This window comes from Larus michahellis, chromosome 16, assembly GCF_964199755.1.
Source record: "Larus michahellis chromosome 16, bLarMic1.1, whole genome shotgun sequence".
NCBI classification, from domain to species: Eukaryota; Metazoa; Chordata; class Aves; order Charadriiformes; family Laridae; genus Larus; species Larus michahellis.
The window spans coordinates 3,698,347-3,720,512 of NC_133911.1; the positions used below are offsets into that span (position 1 = coordinate 3,698,347).

Genomic DNA, 22,166 nt, shown 5'->3' on the forward strand with positions numbered 1-22,166 from the left:
AAATACGACGGATCCTTTCCGTAAGCCAGTGAGAACCGGAGACGTGGCTTCCACTGCGGGTCATTTTATTTCACGGTCAGCGTTAGCGGCTCATGAGAACAATACGAAACCCATGGACAGTTGGGTCCGCCGAAGCTCAGCCTCGCTGCTGAAGTACGTGAAGTTAAAGCCTATGTAAATACTGATGCAAAAAGCAGCGTCTTGCAAGACAATTTATCTATTTAACATGTATTGGTACTTTATTTAGATTCAATGTATAAAGCAACTTTGTGCACTTTTCCTACATACAGTATTTGGGGGGGGGGGGTGTTATGTTCTTTTGTTATGGATTTTGTGCTGTCTTTTTTTAATCGGTGAAATTGTTAAGTATTTAATTTATTATTGATGTGCCCAGAGGACTAGTGCAATTTTTATTCAATACCGTTTGTCTGTATTTAATGTCAGGATTTTTTTTTTTTTTTGTAGCATTGTTAGGGAATATTTTTCAAAACCTGCCTTTTTTTCCCCCCACGATTTTCCTTTCTTCCCCCTCCCCCCTTTTCTCTTCTATTTTCATTACACAGATCAGGAAGGCATTAAATGCCTCTAGTTTGAAATATAATCAAACGCTTCAGTACATCCTGCAGTTTCTAAAACAAAAAGGCTCTCCAGGAAAAAAAAATGCTAAGGAGGCACTTCTCGATGTTTTCTGTGTTTATTTGATTTATTCTTTTTTTTTTTTTTTAACTGAGGGGGGTGTGTGTGTGCGTGCGCGTGCTTGTAGCTCGAAGGGGAGAGTGGGGAAGTTGTACAGAAAACTTGTTTTCAGCAAAGTGAAATGGCCAGCCAGGCTCCCGGGAAGACTAGACATTGAACGCTTTCTTTTTTTCCTCCTTCAAATACAGCTGTATTTGTGTCGTACGATCTTGGTTTTGAAATACCTAATGCCAAAACTACTCTCTTTTCATTCTCCCTTTCTTTTCAAAGAGCGCGGGCGTTGTCTGTAGGACAGTCACTTGGTTGCAACCACAGTTAGCAGGAGGAGATTTGCCTTTGTCTAGAAAGCAACGTGCCAGGCGTCGTCAAAACGCAAACGGACCCAAAGCGTTGCCTCAGCCGTGCAGGTTCTGTCATCCTTTGAGTTTTTGGAGATCTGGGTGAATATTTACATCCCCTCCCCTAGCTTTTGTTTGACTCGACCCAACCCCTGTAACCAAGTGCCTGGTCAGATAGTCTGGGTTTGAACCTTTGGGGTCCGCCACGTGTCTCTGATTCCCCACGGGATGAGTTCTGGTTGCTGGCGAGTCGGAATGGTACCCTCTGTGTTCCCTCCCCACGCGGCAGCCAGGGAAGCCTCAGGTTATTTCAATATTGTCTCTGAGATGGTCTCTGCAATGTGACATTTCTTTGAGCAGTCCAGAGGAAAAACATGGAATTGGAAGAATTTATGTCTCTAAAGAAAAAGATTTGGCAAGCTGGGACTGCCTAAAACGGATCAGTAACATCTCAGACCAGCAAAAATGACCGTTATTTATGCAAGAGAAAAACAGGACCTCCTAAAGCAATGCACTGATTAACCTACTGTCCGGTGGCCACAACGCAGCTCGTGTCTCCTGCTGAGCTGCCGGGTTGTTCTGTGCTGCTCCACTGTCCCTGAGCCCGCTTCCCTCCTCGCTGCCCGAGCATCATTGCTTTCAACCAAAGACAAAACAGGATGAACGGATTAAATGCGATATTAAACCATCGGTTAGCTGACGACAGACGTCTGTGTGAGTGCGTGTGCGTGTGGTGCTGTTATCTGAGGAAGGGACTGAGCTGGAGAAGGGAGAGTGGGAGTTCTGAAGAAACAAGATATTTTTTATTTTTTTTTTTTTAGATTCTGAAATATAGAGTGCTGTTTCCATAGGAATGTGATTCATATCAGTCTGCCTGCTGGTTCCTCAGCCTCGGAGGGAATTGGGGCCGGGGTACGTCCCTTCTGAGCTGTATTCCCAGCGCTGTGTTAGGGGGAGGATAGGGCGGCTCAGCGGCTGTGGGGAGGGGACGAGGGATGGAGGTGGGGGAGTAGCCAAGACGGTTTCCAAGGCACGAGGAGGCCTGTGTGTGTTTCCAGCGCAGCAGTTGGGGTGGCGAGAGAGGTCAGCTGAAGTAGGAGCATTTGCTCCGCAAACACATCTCAGCACCTTCCTCCCAGCGAGGGCCACGAAGGAGCACGTGTAACGTCCTCGTGCTGCAAGAGGTGACACGGGGAGCGGCCAGGCGCTTGCCTTCGGGTTGTCAGTGGCTCTGTGGCCCTCTCTCAGTTGACTTCCATCCATCGCGTCCCTCCCAACAGCACACGGACGTCCGTGTGGATGGCCCGCCCTGGGAGCCCTGTGGCTGCTGGATCCCAGAAACGGAGTAAGGCTCTCTGGCTGCAGGGTTCCGCAGGCTGCAGTGGGAGCCTGGAGCGGGGAGGAAGGGTCCCCCCACCTTCCTATCGAAACAGCACGGAGAGAAAGGAGTCCTTGAGCCAGGTCAGCGCTGCAGAGCGTGGTTGACGAGCAGGGCTCCGTGACCCGCGGGATGGCTGGGCTGCTGGACCAGGGGCTGACACTTGCTGTAAATACGCTATAACCTATTAACCTCCTTCACTTGCCTGCTTTCCCTACAACTTTGTAACACGTTTTTTAATTCCCCCTTTCCCTACACGGCCTGTACTGACTGTAACTATGGAACCAGATATTCTGTATGTTATTATCTTTGTACAATTTTAAAACTGTTGCTGTGGTGTCTGCCTTTTTTTCCTTCTCTTCTATTGTCTCTTGAAACACTCTTAATAAAAATCTAGATAAACTCCTTCCCTCCTCCTCCTTTGGCTTGATTTATTTATGTCGGGTTTCTTGCCTTGTTGCCTGTATTAACTGGCTCTAGAAAACCATCCCCTTTTAACCTGTTTTCCTTCTCTGCAGCCCACAGCTTGAATTGTATGGCAGTGAATGCACTGGAATGCCACGTAAATACTCTGCATTTTTGTTTGGGATTCTGTGACGCTGTCTTGTGATACTGCGACTTCAGGGGGCTCAGGCAGAAGGCCGGGGTGAAGGCGATGGGCTCAAATCACCCCCCCAGCCTCCCCGTTCGTGTTTCTTTGGAGTACCCGAATCCGTTAATGCTTGATATGTTACGAGCTGTGCCGATGGCTGTCCTCTAAAAGGAGACCTTGCACTAGATGAAAATATCAATCCTCCTGCACATGGACCACCCTTTCCCACGTACCACAGCACAATCCTTCCCCCCGCTCCCCCCCTGGCCCCCAGCCTTCTCCCGTACTGCGTGTCTGTGGCAGAAAAATAAAAGAAGAAGAAGAAAAGAAAGCCTGGCCTGGCCTCATGATTTCTACCATGCTCAGCACGGAAAATAAATGCAGAAAAACAAAATTGTGGGATAACCTCTGTTTTCCCCTGGAGGGACAAACAGACCCCAGTTAATGAGTCCGGGCAGGCTCCTGGACGCAGTGGAGGAGTTGAATTGGAAGGGTACTTTGAAATCAGGAGCATCACAGTCTTTTGAGGCATTCATGGAAGGAGAGCTGGGTGGTCTTACAGTAGATTTATAAGCACAGAGCTCGGGAGACGCGTGGCTTCCCCCCACCCTCTTACCGACTCCCACTGCCCCCCCCTTTATTTTCCTGCCTTTCTGTTTCTGTCTAAAATGGAGACTCTGGTCTCACCCGGCCTCACAAGGATGAACACACTGAAGACTAAAATGCGGTTACAGAAACCCAGATCTCCAAAAGCCAGTCTCTTTCTTTCTTTAGGCAATGAGGATTAAACGCTCAACTATCTTCCAAAATCTGGGACTGATGCTTTACTACAACAGGAGGATTCTCGTAACTGGAGTTGTATCTGTGTTCCCAGAACAAATGTTTCACCGGTGTGCAGGAGGATCACTGGTCTCACTGAACGAGGGTATATTAACGATTTTACCAACACGGTCAGGCTCCTGGCAGGAGGTAATCGCAATCCTCTGACCCATTACTCGAGTGCCACTTTGTCGCCATCCCACTGCCGTCAAAACTAAGGATCAAAGCGGAGAAGTCGCGGCTGCCCCCTGGTCTCTGCACCAGAACTCGGCCAGTTCGGCGCTTCCCTGCTGCTGCCAGGCTCACTTCACAGTTCGACTGAATAAACCCCGGAGAGAGGAGTCTTTATGGTCCTCGTGGAAAATCTACCTGGTTTCTTTGCAGCGTATAAGGGTGGGCTTGGGGTTTTTTCTCCTCCCAGAAAGGGAGTACGTTTTATTCAGGGCAGCTGGGGAGGAATAGGTGGTGGGGGAGCAGTGGCGATGCCGGGGTGATGCACAGCGAATGAGCGGCGCTGTGGGTCCCGGGGGGGCTGTCGCCGGTGTTGGGGGACGGTGTCTAACAGCAGAAGTCCCTGTAGCATCGGGATATGTGTGTGTGCACAGGACAGCACTGGGGGGGACTGGGAACGGGCCGAGTCCCACCAGTTCAGGAGGGGCCCCAGCGAGCGTGAGCAGAGGCCAACAGGTAGGTCAAGCTGGTTTTGCGGCAGGCACAAAACCGAACGTTTCCTGAGCGTGGCTGTGCCTGAAAATCAACAGATCCCGGTCAAAACCTGCCCTGGCGATAAGGCTCGCGTTATCAGCCTTTGCCGCCTGCATGTGGATGATGCTGAATTAAGACAACTATTATTCTCGAGACCTTTGGGGCCGGACACTCTTCGTATACGGGCGAGGGACAATTGTCACATCCCAGTGTGCTCGCCCGTGAGCTGGGGTGGGAGGGGACAGCACAGAGGGACCTGTCCCGCCAGCAGCTGGAGGAAGGCTCCTCCGAGGACGTCCCCGGGGCCGGGAAGATGCCGGGCGAGCGAGGGGACACCCCAGGCCGCCTCTGCCCACGCTCAGCCAGCCGGACACGCGCTCAGAGCACTCTCTCCAGCCAAGTTTGTGAGGAAATACGAAGTTAGACGGGGTCCTGCTATGGAATGGGCTGTATGGAGCCAAGGTTTTGTATTAGCTTTTCCCTCCGCACCGCACCAACATTGACAGACGGCGTGCCTTGGAGCCACGCAGCTCGTAGCTGTGGGTCTTCCCTCTCAGTGTCTCTCCAGGACATGTCTGCTGTCAAACGAAGGGCAGAGGAGCTCTGGATGAAAGACCGAAGGTAGCTGCACCTCTGTAGGTGAATACCTGGGATCTTTCACTTATCTTTTCCCCTGTGGCTACACGAGTTCATCACCAGGTAAAAATGCCCAGTCCGTGGCAAAAAATTGCCCTAGAACATCAAGTAGCAAACAATACAAGCAGAGATATCATTAATGGGATGCGGGTGCCTAATTATCTCTAGAATTGCAGCATAAATCTGAAACCACTCCTGCGTGAAGGGAGATTCTATCATGGGACGGCTGCTGGGACACCCGAACCCGTTGCCTTCCCCCGTGGTTTGAGCGGGGCCTTGTCGCGGAGAATCGCCGTTCCCTGAGGGTGCCCTTCGGCAGGCGGTTGTTTCGTTCCAGCGCAGGCGCGCCGATGTCGTACCTGCCACGACACGCTCTGAAAAGTCTGGCTGCCGGAAAAGAAGCCAGAAAAGCGGTCAATGAATGACCCTTCTCCCTGTTCCCGGCTGAACAATGTCTCCAGCAAACCGCTCTCGAGCCCCGTGTTCCCGGCCGCCCGAAGCTCTGCTGGTGCCCAAGCGGCACCGAGGAAGGACCTTCGCGTTTCAGAGCACTCGGCTGCCAGAATAGCTCTCGCCTTCGAGTCTTAACAGTCTCCTCTGCTGTCTCTTGGGCTTTGGGAAAAAAGTGCCAATAATATTGAAAGGGAGGAATTATCCCAAAAGGGAGGAATTATCCCAAATCTGATTGTGAAGGAAGAGTCCTGAGAGCATGTTGACGTGCGCAAAGCTCATGAATACTCCTGTTCTTATTAAACACAGAATGGAAAGGCAAAACAGGACCCCCTGAGGCAGGGCAAGGCTCAAGAGCTGGGCTCCGTCTCTGCCGCACGTAGAGCTGTCTCTTACACCCAGGTGAGAGTCACGAGCTCTCAGAGAAAACGGCCTGATGCCCCAGGACCTCCGTGGGTGGGAAGTTGCAAAGCAAAGCAAAAATATTGGGACTAACGCCTCTTCCTGTGTATTTTTGCAGGAGATGCCACCTACCTGGACATCTTCCGGGAGTTCTCGCACATGGCGTCCAACGACCCCGAGAAACTGAAGCGGAGGAGCCTGCACTTCAGCCACTCCTGCAGATAACCCCCTCTGCCCCGCGTCCATCCGGGCTGCCCGCCGCGGCAGAGGCGTCTGCGCGGGAGCTCCGCTGCCCGAGAGGGATGTTCTCTGCTCAGACGTTCTTCTGCTCCAAACCCGTGTGTTCCCTGGCTTTTGCGCCCTGGCCGGGAAGGTGACGGACCTCCCAGGGGCCGTTCCAGAGCAGGAACGCATTCAGGCTGCATTAGGTGCCGTGCCTTGCAGGACCTGGATGCAGTTTAAAATGAGTTAAGCTGATCTTTAGCTCCCGGTGCCCTTTCTACACTGCCGTTTCTGGGAAAAATCCCCCCTTTCTGGCTGTATGCAAACACTTCTCACCCTGCGGCAGTGCCCGCCCCTAAAATGAAGTACAGGGAAGCGGCCGTGACCATCGAGCATTCCAGCAGGAGACCAAGCCTGAAGCGCTCCAAAAACTGAGGAAAAGTGAATGTCGCAGACTTTTAGTGATGCCGCGTCGTGGCCGTGTCCTTGCAGCCAGCGCAGCTCACCAACGCGCAGCTCACCAACGCGCAGCGCCGGCCGCCTGCCGTGCCCTGGGGTCCGACCAGCGTCCCGCCGCCGTGACGGGACACAATTCCCAGTGGCACGAGACCCTCCAGGCACAGCGCTCGCAGGAGAAAGGCCCCCCCAGGACACGGCACTGGGAAACCACCCAGCCGTAGGGGTCCCAGTCCCAAACCACTGCACTGCAAAACCTCCGGCAAAGCGTTTTGTTGTCGAACTCGCCTCTTCCGATGCCTCCACCGCTGAGGGCTTTGGTTTGGCGTGGAGCAGGAAACACAACGCCGATTCCACGGAGACTGTACAAACAACCCTGGAAGCAGGACCCAGCTCTTCGTGAGGAGAGTCGCACTCTTCCGCAAGGCACGGCTTTCAGTATTATTTTTTTTTTTGGTCATTTTGACTATTGTATGTCATAGTTAGCGGAAATAATAAAAGGTTGTGTGTGGACTATACAGGTATAGGCACCATGACATAATAAAGTGTATTGTCAGAATGAGATATATAAGCTATAACAGGCTGAAATGTAATATATCTTACGGCAGAAGAAATGTATTTTTTTTGAAAAGGTGGGAGTGAAAAAAAAAATCTCACACGCAAACAGTATCTATGAACTGAGAATAAAGATGGGAATTTTTTTTTTTTTATAAACCCACACACGTTTCTTCATTCTTTCTGATTCTAGATCTTTACAAGCCAGCGAAGCGCTTTGGCCTGAGAAGGGTTAAAATACGAAGTTTATCTGGCACAGGTTTATGGCTTGAAAAGAGGAAGGTAAATGACCTTTTCGCCAAAGAGACCCGGGATTCTAACTCTCTTGGCAGCCCTTCTGTTTTATCTGATTAAGAGACGCTCTAATTTTATTAATGCTATTAACGAAGCGCACTCGCAGTGCGGCAGCTTAAATACACATCTCAGGCCTCCTGGCAGCCGGGGCAGGGAGCTGGGGTCGGGGTTGGCTCCTCTCCCTGCCGTTGCTGTGGGATCCTCAGCGTCGCCGCGGCTCCCGCTCGGGCCTCAATTTCTGCTGCCCGCTGGAAAAACGCAGCTCAGATACGGGGAGCTCCAAATAGGACAGATATTTCGGCGATGACATCCCCAACACTAAGGTATGACCCCAATGAAGAATTTGTACGGCTGATTTCCCAACTCCAACAGGCTACAGGAATGTTCAGTAATCAAGAGGCAGCTACCAAGCTGAAAAGTAGTCCACACCCTCGGAGAAGGTTGCTCGACGCTACCTTCAAACTGGATCCCCATGGCTTATGCTTCCACTACCTTAGAAACCATCATTTTATTCCACTAAAGGTGGCAGAAGCGGGTGCGAAGCAAATTTTCCCTGTGCCCCCCTCCCACGGTGAACCCCACACTCTTTTGCTCTTCCAGTCCCGTGTCTCCGTGCCACCGACAGACGCTCCCTGCCCACTCGCATACCAGGCTGCCGGGGCATCTCCCTCCTGCCTTGCAACACCCCTTGCTCTTCTGGGTCTGCACACGGACAAACCGAAGCACACGCCCCGGCTGACAGATCCCTGTCCCGTGTTGCCACATCCCTCTTGTTCCAAATCTGACCACGGGACAAGACGCTGCCGCTCCGTCCTTGGCCCTGCCTCCTCCGTCCCCAGACTGGCTCCTCCTGGAAATTATATTACACGATGCAGAATTCAGCAGTGATTTTTTTTTTTTTCCTGTGCTTTGGGACCAGTATAAAGGTTGTTTCCTCAATCTCCTTTTAGCCAACCTTTAGCATTCCCATCTATTCCCAGTGGTAACAAGTCTGGGAGTTCTGAGAGGGGCTTTCTTTGGTGCACACACACAGACCTGAGCGTACCTGAGGCACCGCAATCTTTCAGTAATGACTGCCCGGCACCCGCTCGAGGTTTGCATTCCCAGGGCATGCCCAGATGTTCTGCGTTAGAAGTCTCACTCCTTTTCTCTCTTTCTTGTCCATAGTGCTTTCTTCCTCCACGGCATCCTTTCCCAGCAGGGTGACTCGGGCTGCAGTATCGCATCAAATCACTCCTGCCAGTCTGCGAAGCAGCTGCATTTCCCAGTGCAGAAGACCCAGAGAAAAGCCTCCACGAAGATGACCCGAGGGCTGGAGCCCCTCTGCTGTGAGGACAGGCTGAGAGAGCTGGGGGGGTTCAGCCTGGAGAAGAGAAGGCTCCGGGGAGACCTTGGAGCCCCTTCCAGTCCCTAAAGGGGGCCAACAGGAAAGCTGGGGAGGGACTCTGGATCAGGGAGGGGAGCCACAGGATGAGGGGGAATGGTTTTAAACTGAAAGAGGGGAGATTTAGATGAGATCTCAGGAAGAAATTGTTTGCTGTGAGGGCGGTGAGCCCCTGGCCCAGGTTGCCCAGAGAAGCTGTGGCTGCCCCATCCCTGGAGGGGTTCAAGGCCAGGTTGGACGGGGCTTGGAGCAACCTGGGCTGGTGGGAGGTGTCCCTGCCCAGGGCAGGGGGGTTGGAATGAGATGATCTTTAAGGTCCCTTCCAACCCAAACCAGTCTATGAGTCTACGAGCTCTGAGAATCTATGAGATCCTAGACTGGGTTGGTGTATTACACTGCAATTCGTTTGGGTTTGGTCTACAACTCTGGAGATTCTCCTTGTGAATGAAAAAAAAATAATAAATCAAGCAAATCAAACAAAAAAGGGAGACTTTCAAAAGCATCTTGGTGCTTGGCTTCCAATGGTGTCAGCAGCAAACTGTCTGGAACCAAAACTCTTTTCGTGATTCCTCCCATGCATTTAGGCTTCTGCAAGTAAGGTCTGGACATGTCGAAGAAGACTTTTCCAGAGCCAACACTTAGAATTAACAACTAGGCAGTAACAAACCCACATATCGGCTGTAGGCAAAACAAAGCCAAACTAAACGCCCAGTCACCGTCTGTATTCAGAGCATTTTATTATTTAAAAAAGTTACAAAACAAAGCTCATTGTTTTCTTGTTAACTCTTTGTTTTCTACAGAGAGTCATAAACAAGATTACAAGAGAGTAAAATGCTCCTGTGCAAACATCATCATCAAAAATAAATGTGTTATTCTATGTACACATAAGTTACTGTCAAATATTAACATTAAAACATCTCTTTTTATAAATGGACTGCAACAAAAACGCAGCATTGTTTTAACCTTCTAAATAAATCAGATGCTTCGTCTGTGACATGAAACAACCGTTATCGACCCCATTTCCTCTCTTTCCTCTAAGATGGTGGGTCTCATTTGCACTAACGGGGGTTAAGCATCTCAGCAGCAGCATCCTGCGCGTTGTCCTCAAAACACAACAGCGGTAGGTTAAGGACCGAGAGGTGTCTCGGAAGCACGGCTGCCATCAGAGCCACCTCTTGCTTTGACACGCTCTGTCATCCTCAAGACAGCGCTGCCTGACAGGAGCGCGCGCTCCTGAGCCTCCACCGGGAATCTTTCCATGAACGGCCAGGCTGATTTTTTTCTCTTGAGCACATTTGTGAAATGTAGATGGGCCCGTCTGAAGCCACAGGCTGATTTCCTCAGAAGGATTTAAAAGTTAAAAGCTATGAATAGGCTTTTACGAGGACGCGACGACTGTCCCAGAGAGTCGAAGCTCAGTTCTCCCCTCCCCAGATACTCATTAGGAACAAAAGAACATTGCACGATGCCTGAATCCAGGACACACGGCCGGTTTAATAATGAACTTGTAACAGCTGGAGGAGGATTGCCAGGCTGAGCAGCGTGGGCTTTAGGTGCTCACGGATTGTGGATCCAGCACGTTTCTGTGTGCGACCTCTCTGACAGCACCTGAGCACTAGGGGAGTTTCCAGCCTCCCGCTTCTCTGCGCACACAAGCACCTTCTTAGCGGTTCAGCTCCCGGTCCGACGAGGTGTCCTTCGTGTATCTAAATCCATTAAGCACCACATTTGGGCAAGGCTCTGGCATTCCCACCTTGCTGCAGAGTGGGTGAAAATGCGGGTCGCTGTTGTTGTCCATGGCAATAGTCACTCCAGAAGGGTGAGTATGAGCAGAATCATCACCTTTTCCAGCTTCTTCTTGCACAACTCGGTAGTTTTCTAGGGTCAAGCTCACGCTGGGGACGGTAGGAGTGTGAGCTACTTTCAACGTCTTCTTTGACCTGAACCGTTGGTAGCAGAAGAGGAGAGACAAGACCAGCGTATCTATGAGCAGCTCAAACATTTCAACTACAGACAACACTGAGGATCCAAACCAGAGACTCCACTGGCTTCCCATGCTGGACAGAAGCAGATTCTCCTGTGGAAAGAATCAAAGGGTTGTGTTTATCAAACACAGCAGAGCTCCGGGAACATGAAATTATTGCGTACCGCCCGCAGGTCAGTTAGCTGCTTGCCAGCTGGGGAGTAATTTTGCGTGACTGTGTACAATGTGAAATGTTCAAGTCTCTTCCCTAAGAAGCAAAATCCCATCCCATCCTGGGGGCTGTAAACAATCCTCCCTCCAACCACACGCAGCACACCGTAACTAATGACAGGTAACGATGTTTTGAGCTGATGTAGTGCAACCTACTGAGAGTAAAGGAGACTCGTTGACGGACTGGTAGTTCAGTTGCTTGTAGAAGATGGTCACCTTGGCAATATCCTTCCTGTATTGGAGAAAGGCAGCAGTTAGCAACGGTGGGATGGCCACACGTCATTCACCTGGTGGAAGGCCCTGCCGGCATTCTGATTTACATGCAATTTACATGCCGATTGCTAGGCAATAGGTTTCGCCACTCACTCAAGCTTTCTTCCTGAGGGTGTTTAACACGAGCTTGGAAAAAGGTTACAGAAGTGACCATTTCACAGTGTTGTAAGGAAAGATGGGAAGTTGATCGGCTGACCCTGTGCATTTCATAGTTGGACTTGATGATCTTAAAGGTCTTTTCCAACCTGAACGATTCTATGATTTTTCTCTTGTCCTCCCTTTCCAGTCTAACATCTACAAATTCTGCAGGGATGAAGAGCTGATCCATAGTTTTAACAGAAGCACCTTCTCGCAGTGACTGACCTGTTGCTGGTGGAGTTATATCCGTTCTGATGCCTTAGAGCTTGGCGGACCCAGTCCTGCAGCAGAGCACATGTATATCATTGGCGATCCTGTGTTCTGAGTTTTTGTATGCTTAATATTTTGTAAACGTACATTTCATAAGCAATAAAAAGGCTATTGCAAATAATAAAAAAAGATGTAATAGACTGATTTACAACATATAGTGATAGCTATCAAGTAGCAGCCGTATTTGCCAGAATAGCAAGGAAATACACGCTGATATTTTAGGTGTGTACAGTATTCTGGTTCTTAAATTCTGCCTTTAATGGCAACCCTGCCAAATAACTTCCTCTTTTAAAATGTATTGGTTGTGTTTACCTCCACATTATCATCTACATCACATGAATTAATTGCCTGGTCATGCCGCCGGAATGCCCTTTTAACATCTGAACATGAGAAATGGCAAGAGGTCACCTACTGACTCACAGAACTTCCACTGCAGCCCCGCAGCACCTCACGAACAGGAGCGAGCGAGCGGTCGCACCACAACACCCACTGGAAGCAGAAGGTCATCAGCACCATTTTGTAGGTGGGCAGCGAGGCAGTGAGGTGAATTGCTTAAGGTCGCAAGGAAGTTTGGATTAGGACTGGAATTGAATGTACGGCTCCAGCGCCTTAGTCTGGCTTCTTAACTACAAGGTCATTCCCTTGGGTCCAGGCTTTGGACCAGTTTGCTTTATTTGCCATTTCCGTTGCTGCTGCCTGAGTCGTCGTTTTCACCCTTAACTTTAATGTTCCAACAGCCAGAGTAAAGGCGGTATCCCCCCTGAACACAGCAGCTGTCTGTATGGCCTACCTGAGACTTTGTCGACGGCCACTTGGCAGTTCCAGCAGACACCTTGTACAGCGATTCCCTGGTCAGATAAAAACGGAGATTATGATCACTACGACTCTCGGCATTTAAAAGCGAATACATGAAGGAGTTTAACGACGCTAACTACTTGCCCACTGCATAAGTTCCGGGGGCAGCTCTTGAGGCCCTTGGAAAAAGCTTATTGAGTCAGCTTAGAAAATAATACCAGAGGTTGCCTGAAAACGGCTCGGGCCAGGAGGAAAACTAGAATGGTTTCAAAAGCCTGACCACTTTACTTGGATGCATTTAAAGTCAAAATATTTCACATTTTGCTCTAAAATTCTGTCTTTCCATTTTGAAATTGACCTACAATAAAAAAGGTGATCCATAGACAAGTAGTATAGATTGAAAAATGACACAAACAATTTGGTTTGGGCGTAATAAAACATTTCAGTGGGATAAAATAATTTCCCCTCTCTGCTGTCATGTCAAAATTAACTTAAATTAAAGTTCTTATTTAATTTGTCTAATGCTGTTATCTTTTTCCTTTCTCAGCATTGGGGTTGAAACATCAAACTGACATCTCCTGTTCAGAAAACATCAAAATCCATAAATTTTCCATGAAATTGCCTATATTTCCACTGGTGTAATTTTCCTCTGCAAGGTGGCATTTACTGTGCTGTAATTTAGCGACGTACCGGCAAGGCTTGGGGCACTGGTCAAAACAATTCAGGTGATGATTTCTGAGCCTGTTGTAGAGCTGGTAAAAGCAGTGACCTGGTGAAAGAAATGAGAGGAACGCACTCAGGAAACGGAAGGCTACCGAATGGAAGGCTACCGAAACCTCCGGCCTCCCTTGCCCTTCCCAAGCACACAGGAGTCTCCCAAAGAGACTCGGTTTTGCTTCACTCTCACTTTGGAACGGCCCCTGCGTGCAAAGCACGTGCCTTCCCTGTAAGGATCGGCCGAGGACAGGCGAGCAGAAAACCAAGAGAAGTTATTCAAAGCTTTGTCTTACACCAGCACGGCCACCAATACTGGTAACATGAAAGAGCTTGACCCTATATTAAGGTCCTTAATAGAGGGATGCTTGATGTTTTTTAGGCTCTAACTTGATATCCACGCAAACACCCAGAGAGGGGTCTGCCATCGGGCTGGATTTAGTGATGTGAGGGAACAGTCTAAGCAGGAGACGGGCACAAAGCAGAAGGGCAGTAACCGAAGGGGTCACGTAACTATTGTGGGAAGGTGTCCCCTTCCGACAAGGACAAGACAACAGTCTGTTGCTCTCACCCCACGCAGGCTGCTTATTGTAGTCACAGTACTCGGCGCCAGGAGGCAGTGGGTAGTAGTAATAGCCACAGCCACATTTTCGAACCATTATGTGCTGAAAGCAGGAATGCAAACAAGCCTGGAAAATAAAGAAGACACAAAAGATTGGATAAGCCAGAAATTCTCAAGCGCCCAGATCTTCAGTCTGTAGCATGCAGCTGCTAGGAGACAACAACTTTGGTGCTGCAAAAAGACACCAGCCATCACTAGAGCACGATGATGCAAAAGGTTTTCACTTTTCATTCCTTATCTTTACCTCTGAAAACAGTACCGAACACAGTGAGACAGAATTTTCTCCAGCTGCCTTTTTCGTTATGCCCAGAAACATCTCAGTTAAGCAGCCTGAACTTCTAGAGCCAGAAGCAACTACTTACACAAATAAAGACCTGATGGCCCAAGAATGTCCCACCAGAACATTCCAGCTGCCACGACTGGCTCGCTGTCCGACCTCTCTTGTGGTACAAGGAGGGAAGAGCCCCAGTGTCTTGGACTGAGTATCCCCGACTCAGTGAAACTCATTCCAAGTGATAACGCCCTGTTTGTCAGCTTCTTTGCAGAGGGGCGTGAATCTCCCTGTTACCTCCAGCAATGAACCTGCTGATTTGTAAAAGCTCTCTGGAGAGCAAGGCATGACTCCTTTGCTATTCATTGCCTCTGAATAAGCTGGGTCCTCAGCCAGCCGCTCTGACAATACCTGCAGGGTGTAGGAGTTGTTGTACAGGAGTTTGACATTCACATCATTGCCATTAGTCGTGCATTTCCCATAATTGCCGCCCAGGCGATTCACCTCATCCTGTGGACACAGAAAGGAGGCCTGAGTGATCAGGAGCTGTAATTGGACCTAGCCGTCACCACCTAAACTTAACTGGAGCATCATATAAAGGACAGGAAAGGTAGTAATATATGTGAGCGGCCAAGCTATACCCTGCTAATAAAATACACACAGGAGCAGGGAAAAGGTAGGGGAGTGCAGGTGGTCAGTCCCTGTGGTGCAGCTGACAAAGCAGTAACGCATCACGTCAAAACAACTAAATCACTTCTGAATGTTTGTTCTCATGCTATGACACACACGCAGTTCGCTGTACAGGGCTGGAACAGGACCTAAGAGGTGCAAGAGCCCCAGTGTAAAACAAATCAGGCCCCAGCGTACTGAGGACTAAAAGGCCACTTGCGCATTTGGAACAATTTTGTTTTGCCCACGGGAACCTGAGCACAGTGAGAAGAGGCTCCCATGGATACACATGCCCTGTCCAGAGGGGAGCAGAAGAGTCCCGCAAGTCCGTTGTATGAGTCAGTCACACTGTTCAGCTCCTCACAACTTTCTGCAACCAGAGGGAAAAGAACCGATGCTCTTGCTCAAGTGGCTGACCTGCTGAATGCCTATGGTAGTTGCAATGCCTGGTCTGATGTCAAAGCCTTCATGCTCGAGGAATGGCGTCTGATTGTGGTTGTGTATCATCACTTTCACACCTGCTACTGTAGACAAGAGCGGGATGTGATCCTTCTGCTCCGCTCTCAGGATAAGGGAAAGTCCTGTAAACCAGAGAAAAGGGAAGCATATAACAACTCATTTTGGGCCAAAATAGGAACACCACTATGTCTTGACGTCTCAGCACTGATCAAATTGCTGTCTTAGCTTACAGAAGAGCCATTCTTTTTCCTCAGAGATCTGGTGAGTGGCCAGGTAGCGACTGCACCAGCCTATTTTGAAACCGTAATAATATTCTGCTTGAAAACTAAAATAATATTCTGCTTGCTATAAGGTAAGATAGGGTTGATACGGCTATCATATACATGTGGCTCGTGAAGCAAGCAAATACAGTGTATAATTTGTGCCACCAGACAGAAGAGAGGGCTATATGTCAGTAAGTCATCTATAGAAGACATATTTAATCCATTGTCAAATTATATTAACTTCAGCTCTTCTTCCCACCCTTTGCCAAATAACATACCGTAAGGAATTCCTGGTTTTGTGGCTGTCCAAAAAGAGTCTGTTCCCTTGCTGTTAAAAGTATAGCAGCTTCCAAAGACGGGGTGGTGAAAGTGAACATAGTCACTGAAATCAAGAGAGATTTTGATGGGTTTTAATACAAGCGCAGCAATACCTTTACTTCTACGTAGGAAGCTTTTTTTGTATATATATGTGTGTGTGTATGTACAGCAGTGACCATGGGAGACAGCTGTTAACTCGCCGGAGACGAGGAAAAAAATGCGGTGCACAGGGATTCACTGCTCACCAGATTACAGACCACCAGATCACTGGTACAGCCAGAGCGGCAAACACAGGAGTCAAATCCAAAGTTCTGACTTGCTTTTCCCTCCAAGTAGACTAAACTTTTTCCTGCTTATTCCAACCAGGCAGGTTGAATTTCTATGCTCTAATCAATAGGAGAATACTTGCAGTCTCCCAAGTCCTCGAATTCTGCTGAAATCACAATTATCGTCTCAAGAAGTGACGTACCTGGGTCTGCAGGGCTCCCCATCGTACTGGCAGGAGTAGACCATATCTTCTATTTGCTCCTCATGATCAGAAATGTTGATTATAACCGGTAGCTGGGACATGATATTCATGTAGTGAAACCTGTACCATTCAAGAATTGCATCCATCCCGGATGAATAGGTCTTGTAGAAGCAATTCCCACCTGTGGCATTGCACTGGGGGAAAAGAAGAGAGGGAGCCATTCAGCACAGCCAGGACAGGACAGCCGAAGGGTAACAGGGAGCGGGGGGTAAAGGCAATATTGGATACAGGGACAAGGGGAACCCTTATTTTTCCAGAAAGTGGAGTCTCTGATCATTTTAGTTATCACAGAACGGCTGAGGTTGGAAGGGACGCCTGGAGGTCATCTTGTTATGTGCTAAGCACCTTCTCTCCCTGAAGCTGAATTTGGTGTGCCGCCTCATCTCAGGGGAACGAGCGCAGGGGAAGAGAGGCGGGAGAGGAGAGCAGGCAAGCACACTCAAGTACGCTGGGAGAAGGAAGGACAGGGCTGGTGGGAATTCTGTACAACCCATGAATCATGGACCAAGTCCTGAGACACTTTCTGTGTTATTACTCAGGCGTTGGGTGAACACCCACAGCTTCTGGTGAAAGTGTGCCTGGGGAAGGACTGCAGGATGGGGCAGGACGATAATAATCAGGCAAAAATTGCTGGCCTTTCACGCCACATTAATCCCTCCCTCTGAGCTCCTGCTCTTAGATCTACGTAAACTCTGTTTTTCATATGAAGAATCTGAAGCATTTGCATTCTTTTCCACAGACACAGATACACATTTATTGCATTCGTCCTCTTGATTTGTTATTGCCATCTTTTCTTTTATCTGCAACATTTCTAGTGCCCCCAGTATCACAGCATTTAGACACTGAGGGAATCCTCGCATGTTGTTTCTCTGTTATTTCAACGCTCACCTGCTTAGTCTAGATGTTTTGTATATTTTTAGAAAGGGCTACAATGATTCCCATAGCCTGCTAATATCATTATCTACCAAATTTGTCACGGCCAGAAGGACTTTACAAGTGGGTGGGCTGCGTAAGATCATTGATGTTGCTGTCGTTTCACTTCACGTGAATCCTGGCAATCAGCATAAATTGTTAGAGGCAGGGATGGACTCTCCAGAAACATCCTCCAAGAAATCATTACACAGCACTGAAACTAGCCTTTTTTTCACTAATTTTTTTGCATGTACCTTGTGAGATCTTTGCCAGGGCCCTCAGTGCACTGTTAGGACGTAGCGTCCCTGAGCAGCCTCACCTGGCACATCCACCCCCACCCTCCACCTGTGGCCCCAGGGGCTCATTTAAGCTCAGCTGGAGCCTTCAGCCCCTCTTTGGACTGTGCTGCTGCTTCCCAGCCTGGCTGCTGTGGTGCTCCTGCCTCGCCGTGGACCCTGTCGATCCAGTGGGCTGACTTCATGGCCCCATCTTAAACCTGCCTCATCGCCACCAACTTGCCTGATGAGCTGGACTCCTGGTTGGACCTGGCCACCATCTGCGGGCTTTCCTTGCTCGCTTGCTCAGGTACTGTGGGATGGGGACCCATCCTGCCCTGCCAGTGGGGTCCCCCTCTGCCCCTGTCCCTCAAGGAGCAGCTGATTCTCGCTGCTCCTGTCTGTAGCCCGGTTAAAATCTCAAAGGGGACACGTGCTTACCAGCCTGAAGCCCACGCTGGAATGCCTCCTCCCTGACCTGTTATTGTGGTCAAACATTCTCAAGAGTGAGAAGTTTTGGCTCAGCTTGAAGCTAGATGTGCTGAGATTGCCAACGCTAGACAAGTCCTTTATGCGGATGTTTCTCTCATTCATGTGGAACAAGCTGGCTGATGTGTTGACGCCATACAAAAAAGTGATTGATTCCTCTGCCATGCGATCCAGTTGAACCAAATGTTTGCTAACCAGTTCAAATCTGCAAGGAACGGAAATATTAGTTATTTGTGAATATCCACGAAACAAAAGCACTTTATCTTATGTCGCCTCGCAGTATCTATGGAAAAGCTACTCCTGGTCTCTGCAGACCGTGTGAGAGAAGTCAGCAATTATGTTGTCTATGCTTAGCATGCCTAACTCCAACACGTTAATTTATCAGAAGCTCCAGTAGCTGCATTTCCAGTTGCTGGATCCTCCACTGAAAACCTCAGAACTTGTAGCTGTGTGGCATCAGCTGCACAAACTGGCCTTCCTGTCGGCCAGGTAATTATTCTGAGGAAATTACATAATTCTTTTACGATGTAATTTGAAACTTCTCAATAACTTGCCACTACTGTGCGAGCCTTGCTTGACAAGCAGAGCCATGCAGTCTTCCACAGAATTCATATTGTTTCCTTAAGGCCACTCTGTGGCTTGAAAAACCAAGCAGAATGTAGAATCTAGCAGAATAATCTCTAACATGGACCATTCCAGAGACGGTTAGCTTAGTTCAGAATGAATGCACAGAGTAGCCACGTTTTTCAGGGAAAGACTCTTTTTTTATCAGAGCACAAAATCAGTTAGCAGCTTGAACCGAGTCAGAAGGCAGAGTTCCCTCTATCCTGACTCAGTGCATGAAATAAACTGCTACATGCTGTTGCACAATTCCCAACAAGATGTTATCTTAAAACCAGTTTGGAAATAACAATAGTCCCTTTCCACCTCCGTGAGGGCAGAGAGACCTCCCTCTACCTTCAGCCTCCTCCAGGCTGCGCTCCTCCGGTTGCTGACCTTCCCAGAACCCTTGTGAGTGTAAAAACATGACTACAGCAAGGGGAAAGCACAGGTCACCTGTAAGGGTCCAGGTTGCAGATGGTGATTGCTGGAAACATCTTGGGCTCTGAATGCATGGACATGGTCAGGACAACAGGGTAGGCCCAGTACTGGCTGAACATAAGCGCAAATTGCCAGTACAACATGCCAAAGCTGGCAAGTAAAAGCAGAGTCCAAAAAGCTGTTTTCATCCTATTGCTGTCCGAGCATACAAGGCGGATGGTGCCGTGGATTGTTGTGTTCTTACAGAAGAACTCAAACATATCCTTGAAGGAATCATAAAACTCAATCAAGCCTTCTTTCTTTTCTTCTTCTTCTCTTGCCATTTCCTGCTCCATCCTCTAAGTCTCTTTCTGTTCAATGAAAAAAAAAAAAAAAAATCTTATTAGCTTGTTAGAAAAACCACGGCCAGTCTCTGGACGCTTTCAAACAAGGCAGCAATGACTTCGTTATTAGCAAAAGTTGAAAATAACTGTGAGCTGACACTCATCTGTCTTTCCAGAGTTTGGACACCATGAAGCAGCAAAGAGATCAAAGGTTCTTCCTGCTGATGCCTCAGTAACTTGAGGGATTCTACCACACTTACACTATGACTGCTCCGTGAGTACGGATATGCAAAGTTAGTGACTAATACACAAGTTGCTGAGAAGTCTGCAGCCAAAGGGGTGTGTAGTTTTCGTCTTTCTAAGAACACCAGGGACCAACATTTGATTCTGAAACATTATGTCACCGTGCATTAATACAGATCAGCAGCTAATTCATTCGTATGAGTACACTGCTAGAGAAACACGCTGGCCCACGGGCCAGAACTAGCAATATGGCTTACGTCAAGGAATCTGAATAAATCCAACTTTCAAGGGAATGAAAGGGACAAATTAGAAATATTAATTACTGCTATTAACAGAAATGTTAATCTCTTATATCTCCTATCTCCTAGGAGATAGGATATGTAAGACCTCTCTCTTACATAAATGGTTTCCCCCAGGAATCTAAAAATCTTCTCCTTCTCTCTATTTTACAGAAGTGAAAAGAAAGCACAGAAGCTGAAAATCGCCCAAGAAGAGTCACATAACTGGAAATCAAAATCCATATCTCTTTTGTCACAGTAAGTAAAACATCTACTATGCTACTCTAGATAACTTCAGACTTGAGGCTGATGAAAGCGTGAACATTATTTATTTTAGGCAGCACAGACTCAGGACATCTTCCTAGATTTTAGTACCAGTTTGGGACATGGGACTATTGTTGACATACTTCCACTTACTGAACATGACATCAAGTCCTGTAATATGTGAGTTTCCAACATTACAGCACTCTGTGAATCACCCCACCTATTATGCTATTAAGAGAAGTTTACTGAGTACAACACTTCAGTCCAACCTTAACTCCAAATAAAAAAATCTTATGAATACAGTAAGTAACAGAGTTTGGGTACAAGACAAGGAGTGCACAAAAAACTAAAGAATTGTGGCAAGTGGCCTATGTGATAAGGAAACGAAAGCTTAAGCCCTTTACTGAGTTATCGGCCTTGGAGTGTCTGGTGGTGGCTCGGTCCCAGGTGCCACTGAGGTTGGCACAGCTCGGCTGATAGACTCTAGTGCCCTGACCTGCGATGCCTTCATCCTCACCTAGACCCCCCCGTTTTAAACACAGCTTTATTTCAAAGGTCCTTGGAATAGGGCTCTTCATATGAAATGATATCTTAGAGTCACAAGCTGCTAAGACAGTCTCTTCAGCTGTGCCTACTCATGTCAGAAAGATTAGGAATAATCTTTAAACAGCGAAGAGCACTCCAAAAGCTCTATGCCCGATTACCCTTAAAATAGCCCCAAAAAGTGTTTTACCAGACAAGAAAACCCATTTTCTCATAAGTTATTTTCCTGAAAGGCCATAACACATACCCCATTTGTATTTTCTAAGATAGTTTAACAATAATACGAAATTAACTCAAAGGCATATGCATCCCCTTTATACTTTCGTGATTAAACACGACAAATGATTTTTTCAAATTTCTTAGATGTATTTGCCATTGAATAAGTACAGGAAGCCCAAGAAAAATGAAATATTTAAAAAAGGGCATGAACAATTAAAAGAAAACATGTGTGATGAAGAATTGAAGTGGGAAATGAACAATTCCACTTTTGCTACAAGGAAATACCGTTTTTCTGCGTTGGGCATATACAGTCAAACCGTTACTCCCGCACAGACTACACGGAGCCACGATACTCTGAACCACCGGTCACAAATCTTATCAGCCCCCCTTACAGCTGAAGACTTACATCTGAATGCTTCTACAGCCAAAACCGACTGTCTGTGGCAATCTCCAGAAATGAATCCATGGTAGTCTTGGTACCCTCTATTGTTACGCATTTTTCAGATTAAACTTTTATGCTCTACCTTTTTCTTATTCAAGCCTTTCTTTCTCATTTTATTTAGATGAGAATAACTGAAAATAAGCTTGCAGTGTATGTTAAGAAATATATTGAATGAGTCTTTAAATATTTATAGTATTTTAAGACAGGAATGAAAATTGTGTGAGACTAAACCAGGAAAATTTGTTAGCGTTGTATTACTCTCGCTAGTCAGCCTTGCTCTAATGAGAAAAAGTAGTATAAAAGGCAATAGTTGCCAAAAGTGAAAGCTAAATCAAAACTACCAAACACACTTTTTCTACATATAATTTTGAATCTAAAAAAACCATCTGTAAACATTCAAACCATGTCTTTAGAGACAAATCCAGACATTCTGACTTGCTTTTAAGGCTATGGCTAGTTAGTTCCTACCATTTGAATCTGCGTTCTTAAAATAACTAGAATGAAAAAGCGTATGATAAGGCAAAGTAACAGAGGGAAATCTTTCAAAACACACATGTGTACAGGCGACAGAAGAGCCTCCCTCCACTGGTTTCCCAGATCAGCCTATCACTAATTTCTTTAACGCAGCAATTGCAGTCAGGGACTTAACAAAACATCTAACAGCAACAGTGAGCAATTGCCTGTCTTGTCCATGG

General features: G+C 47.7%; 2 protein-coding genes and 1 long non-coding RNA gene across 3 annotated transcripts in view; 2 read left to right on the plus strand and 1 right to left on the minus strand.

Moving 5' to 3' along the window:
- The window catches only part of ACAP3 (ArfGAP with coiled-coil, ankyrin repeat and PH domains 3), a 100,333-nt gene extending 92,931 nt beyond the window's left edge, over positions 1–7,402 (plus strand). The window contains exon 26 of the mRNA XM_074609456.1: positions 6,135–7,402. Within this exon, the coding sequence (XP_074465557.1) occupies positions 6,135–6,241 (107 nt within the window). The 3' untranslated portion in view covers positions 6,242–7,402. The remainder of the gene's footprint in view (positions 1–6,134) is intronic.
- Positions 7,403–9,640: 2,238 nt separating this feature from the next.
- On the minus strand, positions 9,641–19,629 carry SCNN1D (sodium channel epithelial 1 subunit delta). The gene is made up of 12 exons (XM_074609454.1): positions 19,175–19,629; positions 18,071–18,323; positions 16,383–16,576; positions 15,874–15,977; positions 15,291–15,454; positions 14,616–14,714; positions 13,883–14,000; positions 13,288–13,366; positions 12,593–12,650; positions 11,758–11,813; positions 11,278–11,353; positions 9,641–11,004 (listed from the first exon to the last, which is right to left on the minus strand). Exons 1-12 carry the CDS (start codon positions 19,492–19,494, stop codon positions 10,591–10,593), a joined length of 1,935 nt encoding a protein of 644 aa, XP_074465555.1. The 5' UTR covers positions 19,495–19,629; the 3' UTR covers positions 9,641–10,590.
- On the plus strand, positions 17,809–20,265 carry LOC141751888 (uncharacterized). The gene is made up of 3 exons (XR_012590135.1): positions 17,809–17,939; positions 19,659–19,756; positions 20,178–20,265. It is a non-coding gene; the product is annotated as an uncharacterized LOC141751888 (long non-coding RNA).
- The last annotated feature ends 1,901 nt before the right edge of the window (positions 20,266–22,166 follow it).

Coding starts and splice junctions, on each gene's coding strand:
- SCNN1D (XM_074609454.1), bottom strand. CDS start 19,494: ATGGAGCAGGAAATGGCAAGAGAAGAAGAAGAAAAGAAAGAAGGCTTG. Junction 15,455..15,873: donor AAAACCAGGAATTCCTTACG/GTATGTTATTTG, acceptor TCTGGTTTACAG/GACTTTCCCTTATCCTGAGA. Junction 11,005..11,277: donor ACGAGTCTCCTTTACTCTCA/GTAGGTTGCACT, acceptor TTCTTTCCACAG/GAGAATCTGCTTCTGTCCAG.